Consider the following 6,671-nt stretch of genomic DNA (forward strand, 5'->3'; position numbering starts at 1 on the left):
CATTTGAGGTTTCAAATTGGTGTTGGGGTCTAGGTGTGTGTTTGGGTTGGTTTAGAGGTGTTTTGGATCAGGAAATTGCAGGAGAAAAAAACCCAGAATTTTGGTTTCGCATAGGGGCGCCGCGGCACTGTTCTTCGGCGCCGCGGCGCGAGGCTGAGTCAAGGGGGACTTTCTGACTTCTCTGGGCGCTGCGGCCCTCACAGGTAGCGCCGCGGCGCTAGGCTATTTTCAGGATGAGAAATTTTGCATTTTTGGGCATTTGTTCTGGGGGCTCGGGGGATGCTTCCGATGCATTGTTTTAGGAATTTGGAGGTCTCGAGAGTACGGGATTGGTCCCGGAAAGTGGTTTTGGGTTGGTTAGTATTAAAGAATGTTTTATATGTGTTGTGACTAGGGTTTTGGCGAGGCTCACGCTAGAGGACTGTGCTCGGGGCATCGGTGCTCAGAAAGCTCGGAACTCAGGTAAGAGAACCCTTGTTCCCATAGAGCTGTGTGTGCAGGGCTGAGCCCAATGTGTTTGAATGGACTGATATGCAGGGTTGAGCCTAGTGTGTTTGAATGGATTGATATGCCGGGCCGAGCCCAATATGTTAGAACTGCGGGGTGTAGCCCTTTTATCTGATTATGCTATAATAATATACTTACTTCTTATGCTATGTATATTATGATGTGAATGGTCGGCTTGAGCCGGGAGTGGTGTGGATCGAGAACGGCGAAGGGCCGAGAACGGCATTGGGCACGTTGAGTGCAGGCCGAGAACGGCAAGGGGCCGAGAGCAGCGTTGAGCACGTGGGGTGCGAGTTGCCAGGGCGAGTCCCTAGAAGGATATCTGGGATATCCTTACAGCGTGGTCTGCAAATCCAGGGCTTGGTAAACGCCTGGGACGGCTAGGCCGTATGTGTTTAGCCAATTGGTGGCTTATTTATATGCCTGATATATGTGTTGCATATGTTATCTGTTTGTGAGTTTTTTTGCTGGGTTTCGGCTCACAGATGCTCTGTGGTGCAGGTGAGGGTAAAGAGAAGATCAACCAACCATGAGTATAGCAGGCGTGGGGCGACGTGTACATGTTTGGCCAGCCTGGCTGCCACGGCCAGAGGATTTTGGGAGATGCTTGTAGATAAACACTGATTTTGTCGTCTAGTCGACTTGGTTTAGTTAATATGTTGTAAACATTTCTAAACTGTATTTTGGGATCCCAAGTGTAAACATTTTATGATTTTCTATGGAAACTACTATTTCTAAGGTTTTTCCTCTGTTTATAGCTTAATTACACTGTTTGATCTAAAACCTCAATTACGAGATGAAAGCACGTTTTTAAACTCACTTAGTAACTGCTCTAAGGAAGTAGGGCGTTACACTTTTATTATTAAATTTGACATAAAGTACCCATAATCAGTAAAATGCATTAATTATTTTTAATTTTAAAATTAATTTTATATATATTTTAATTATTTTTTTAAAATTTAAAATCAATTAAAGATGGACTAATTAGGAAGTGAAATGTGTTATCACAATCTACACTTAATGGAAATTAACAGACCAAAACTCGCAGAATTATTGTTTTATTAACTTTGAGCATTTAACTCGCGAAAATAAAATAATGAGAATATGTCACCAACAAACCCCAAACCAAACATTAAATACTTTTGGGGAAAATTTTTATTTTGAAATCAGCAGAATATATGTTTAATTTTGATATATAAAGCAACTTAGGATATTGTATGATTGATCACTTTATTGCATAGATGATTAATAACTTATTTAAATATAGTTATTCTTCAATTACAATAATTTCAGTTAAATGTTTCAAATGACACTAATTTATCATGATTCCATCATAATCATTAATAATGTGATTTATCTATTTCACATATGATTCTTAACCATATAAGTGTATAGGGAAAAAAACTTAAGAAAAAGTAAGAGCCATAATAATAATTAAAAAAGAAAGAAAGAAATAGATTGTAGTGATGTAAAAGAGAAAAATAGAATTTTTTAAGAAAAAGTGAGGTTGGAAGAAATGAAAAAGGATTGATGGAAAGACTGAGAGATGTGAAAAGTCGACCAAAAATCAAACAAATATATATTTAAATTTTGAATTGAAGATGTAATTTTAGTATAGTGTCAGTGCGTAGAGAATAGTCTTAAAAATTTTCTACTTTGTCTCTTTCCCTCCTTTCCCTTATCCCCTAGTCATAAATCAATCAAATTATACTATATTATTTTTAATAAATAAATAAAAGAAATCACTTTTTTTTTTTTTGCTTGGAGATTAGGTACTCAGGTTATGGATGTTTAGCTATGGTGTCTGTCCTAACACAATTAAAAAAATACATATAAAAAAAACAGGCAAGTGTGGTGAAAGAAAAAGGAAAGAAAGAGAGAAAGAGGGGCCAGTTGTGGAGTAGAGAAAAGAGAAGTGTACTGAGGGAGTGGTAGTAACAACATTAGAATTGGTCTGTGTAAGTGCAGACATTCAGAAATGGCCCCTACCAAAACCACCCCAGTCCACTACTACAACTCTGCCAAGTACCATTATTGTTAGATTCCCTTTTACCCTTTTTAAGCCCTTTTTTTTTAATAGAGCTTTCTCTATAACACAAATTTATTAATTCATAATGATACCTCTCATTCTCAACTACTGCTATTCATATCATTGGCAAAATCTTATATCATATTCATTCATGATTAACTAAAACTTTTCTTTTATTGTTGACAAACCAAATTAGTGTTTCCGTACTAAAATATAATATACTTAAACAAAAAGTAACTTCAACGATATGTTAAAAATTTTGCCAAATTTAACTTATGCCAAAAAATTATATCAGATTTAGTATACAATATAATATGATACATATGACTAAACATTAAATAATTATTGTTTTTATTACTTTTATGTCATTTTTATTATTTTTAGTGTCATTATTAAATATAAATGTTATACTTTTTACTTTTTATTTTTATTTTTGTAGTGTGGTATAATAATAAAATAAGAAAGAGAAATATTTTTTTATTCATATTTCAAATAAATATTAAATGAGCGTTAATAGTAATGGATGATTCAATTTTGTATCAATGAATATTAATAGTTATAAAAGTTGTGCTAAATATATAACTTATTGATTTTTTTTGTGTGAAATATAGCATAATAGTGATTTTTCTTTTAATAGTAATCCTCATTTAACAATTTATAATTTTTGTGTAATAACAAGAATGATTAATAAGTGAGAGACTTTGAAAGAATTTTTCTTTTAGTAAAATTTGAAAACAATGCTACTATACTACTAGTTTAGGCCATTTTCAATGCATAATATTATTTTGAGATTCAAATTGATTTAAAAAATAATTTATATAAAACTAAAAAGTCTCTCATTTTTTATAATTAATAAATAAGATATTAAAAAATAATTAATAAAATAGTATGCTAAAATATAATTATTTATTGTTGTATAAAATTTGGTATAATATTATATTTTGTGCTAAATATTTAGCACACTTTCAGTATATGTCGAATTTGATACAATTTTTTAGCTCGCTGTTAATTTAATATTTTTTTTATAGAAATGATGCTCTTTCACTCACATTTTACTTCCTACTTATAGATTACTATAGAACCTAGATAATAGATTAAAACAAAAGTTAAAAGGAAAGAAAAAGAAAAGAAACAAATGAGGTAAAAATGTCAAAGTTGGAGGCAGGAGGCTCAATTCTGTGTACTTTTCTTTTCTTCAAAATGAATTAAAGTAGAATTTAAATAAAATAACAAATTTTTGATAAAATTCTTTGTCACTTCATATAATTGAATATTAAATTCATTTTTTAGAAAAAAATCTTGTCCGAATAATTGGAATGTCAATTTGAATTTGGAATAAATTTTAACCAGACATTAATTTGCATAAGATAATTTATCAAATTCCAAAAAATTTAATGACAGCATTTAATTAAAAGTAGGGGAAAAAGGCCAGGCACCAAATAAAAGTAGGAAGAATTTCAAAGAAGATATTTTCTAATCTTTCTTGATATTGTATAGTAGTGAAGATGGCCAAACTATCGATCTTCAAAGTAGTATGGAATATTCAAGTAAGCAATAAGATATTGTGTAAGCATCATCATCATCATCATCATAGTCGTCGATCAGGTTAGATTTCTTTTTGTATAAACATATACGTATAATAGGATATTTTGAAATTTAAGTACTAGAAGTGGGTTTGTTTTCTTTCTTTCTGAAATTTTATGTCTCGTACTAATAAAGTTGAAGAAAGAACTAAAGTGGTTTTAGCACACAACTACAGTGAAATAATTCATTAAACTTCCGCATTGATAATGATATCATGCACCCCAATATGAACCATTTATATATATATATGTCATGCTAATGAAAGCCCAATAAAATTGCCTCATTTGTTTGATCAAGTATCTCCCAGTCTCTCAAAGTGCATCAACTCAATATGTAAAGTGCATGAAATCATTGACATGTGGGTCCCTAAATCTAACACAATATGATAAATGGAAGGAAAATAATACAATGAAGAAAAAGAATCATTTTATGTTATGCTATGCTTTGCTGCCTATAAATACAGACCCTTCCCAAGTCCCCAAAAAGCAACCCAAGCAGAAATAAATTAATATTGTAAACCCTTTTTGTTTTTAAATATTATTACCACCAAAAAAATATCCAGCTTCCATGGCCCCAGTACCAATTTCTCTCATCAAAGTTGGGAAAATTGATGATGTCCAAGAACTGAGAAAGGCTAAGTCTAAAATCCCAGAAAGATTTGTAAGAGACAAAACTGAGAGGCCAGCAGTAGCCACTGCTGCATCATCATCTAGTAACATTCCCATTATAGATTTCCACAAGCTTTCAAATGGTACTAAAGATGAAGTTCTAAGTGAGCTTTTACAGCTCTCAACTGCTTGTGATGAGTGGGGTTTTTTTCAGGTATTACAACCATAAAAACTTCATTTTACAGTAATAGTGAAAATAATAATAATGTCTTGTGAACTAATATTTTTTACCCTTTTTAGGTGATAAATCATGGAATTGACCAGAGTTTGGTAGAGCAAATAGAGAAGGTATCCAAGGGGTTTTTCATGCTGCCTTTGGCTGAGAAGCAGGAGTATGCCATGGCTCCTGGGACTATTCAGGGCTATGGACAGGCTTTTGTGTTCTCAGAGGACCAAAAGCTAGACTGGTGCAACATGTTTGCCCTTGGGGTTGAGCCAAAGTTTATAAGAAGCCCAAAACTATGGCCAAAAAACCCTGCTAAGTTCAGGTAATGGTGATACAGATACTACTCTGCTTTTGACTAGGTCAACTCATACATCTATATGTATTTAGTATTAATATACCATTTTTTTTTTATGTTCAGTGACACTGTGGATCTTTATTCAAAAGAAGTAAGGAAGCTATGCCAAAGTCTTTTGAAATATATAGCTATGACTCTTGGCTTGAAGAAAGATATCTTTAATGAGATGTTTGGTGCGGCTGTCCAAGCCATAAGGATGAACTATTACCCACCATGTTCAAGACCCGACCTTGTTTTGGGTCTAAGCCCACATTCAGATGGAAGTGCCCTAACAGTTCTCCAAGAAAGTAAAGGCAGCTCAGTGGGACTTCAAATCTTTAAAGACAACAAGTGGGTTTCAGTTCAGCCCATCTCAAATGCCCTTGTGGTCAACATTGGAGACACTATAGAAGTAAGACATAGACATACCTTACTTAATCTCTCTTCTCTCTTTCTTTGTTTTAAAATTTGGATATTTGGGTTTCTTTTTTCTAACTTTTAAGTGTACATACAGGTTCTTACAAATGGAAGGTACAAGAGTGTGGAACACAGAGCTGTGACTCACAAGCAAAAAGATAGACTTTCAATAGTCACTTTTTATGCTCCTAGTTATGAAATAGAGATTGGACCTTTGGCTGAATTGGTGGATGAAAACAATCCGTGCAAGTATAGAAGATACAATCATGGAGAGTATAGTAAACACTATGTGACAAACAAGTTACAAGGCAAGAGAACACTGGAATTTGCCAAGATTCAAACCAACAATCCAAACTAAGCCAACCCCATGTTGAGATTATTGTTACCCATCATTATTAGCATAGTTAAAAAAACAAATAACATTATATGAGAAACTAGAATGTTTTAGTTGTTCCCTTAATCTTGCTTGTAAATACGGAAAAAAAGAAGAGGGTTTTCAGTTCTTGCTAATTTCAATGTGAACAACACTGTTTGTGGGTGCAACTGTGTTCTAAAAATCTTACCAATTAATGAAAGCTTTGTGAGGTCTTGTGCTTATATGAGCTTTTCCTTTGTCAAATTGTGCTTTGTTTTCAATGACTAAAAATCAAGTGGCAAGTTGTAAGCATAAAAAATAAAAGAGAATCAAACAGAAGTATATTGGCACTTTATGCTGTTCCCCTCTGTGTGAGATTCCTAATATGGAAAAAACCAATCAATCAAAAAATCTTGTTAAGTTGGAATCTAACAATGCCCACCATAAAACCACATCACAATTTGTTCTTGAATAAAAATAAAAACAAAAAAAAAGGACACAAAAAAAATAATTATGGGTGCTCCATTGTTTAAGGGAAAGTGCAGCTTTTTCTCAGTGGTGGGAGTGAGGAGAGACCCCAATTACATCATGTGTGTTTGTTTTTCTTTTTA

The 6,671-nt window shown here is 33.1% G+C and overlaps 1 protein-coding gene across 1 annotated transcript; it reads left to right on the top strand.

The window, feature by feature from the left end:
• Positions 1–3,973: 3,973 nt before the first annotated feature.
• Positions 3,974–6,302, top strand: LOC133819385 (protein SRG1). Its single transcript, XM_062252625.1, has 5 exons — positions 3,974–4,141; positions 4,683–4,942; positions 5,029–5,276; positions 5,373–5,700; positions 5,803–6,302. The coding sequence occupies exons 1-5, from the start codon at positions 4,042–4,044 to the stop codon at positions 6,061–6,063; spliced, it is 1,197 nt and encodes a 398-aa protein (XP_062108609.1). The 5' UTR covers positions 3,974–4,041; the 3' UTR covers positions 6,064–6,302.
• The last annotated feature ends 369 nt before the right edge of the window (positions 6,303–6,671 follow it).

Source organism: Humulus lupulus, chromosome 2, assembly GCF_963169125.1.
Source record: "Humulus lupulus chromosome 2, drHumLupu1.1, whole genome shotgun sequence".
NCBI lineage: Eukaryota > Viridiplantae > Streptophyta > Magnoliopsida > Rosales > Cannabaceae > Humulus > Humulus lupulus.

Bases quoted from the DNA above. Each gene is read 5' to 3' on its own strand.
- LOC133819385 (XM_062252625.1), top strand. From the start codon at position 4,042: ATGGCCAAACTATCGATCTTCAAAGTAGTATGGAATATTCAAGTAAGC. The intron at 4,943-5,028 runs GTATTACAACCA...TACCCTTTTTAG, and splicing joins ATGAGTGGGGTTTTTTTCAG to GTGATAAATCATGGAATTGA. The intron at 5,277-5,372 runs GTAATGGTGATA...TTTTATGTTCAG, and splicing joins AAAAACCCTGCTAAGTTCAG to TGACACTGTGGATCTTTATT.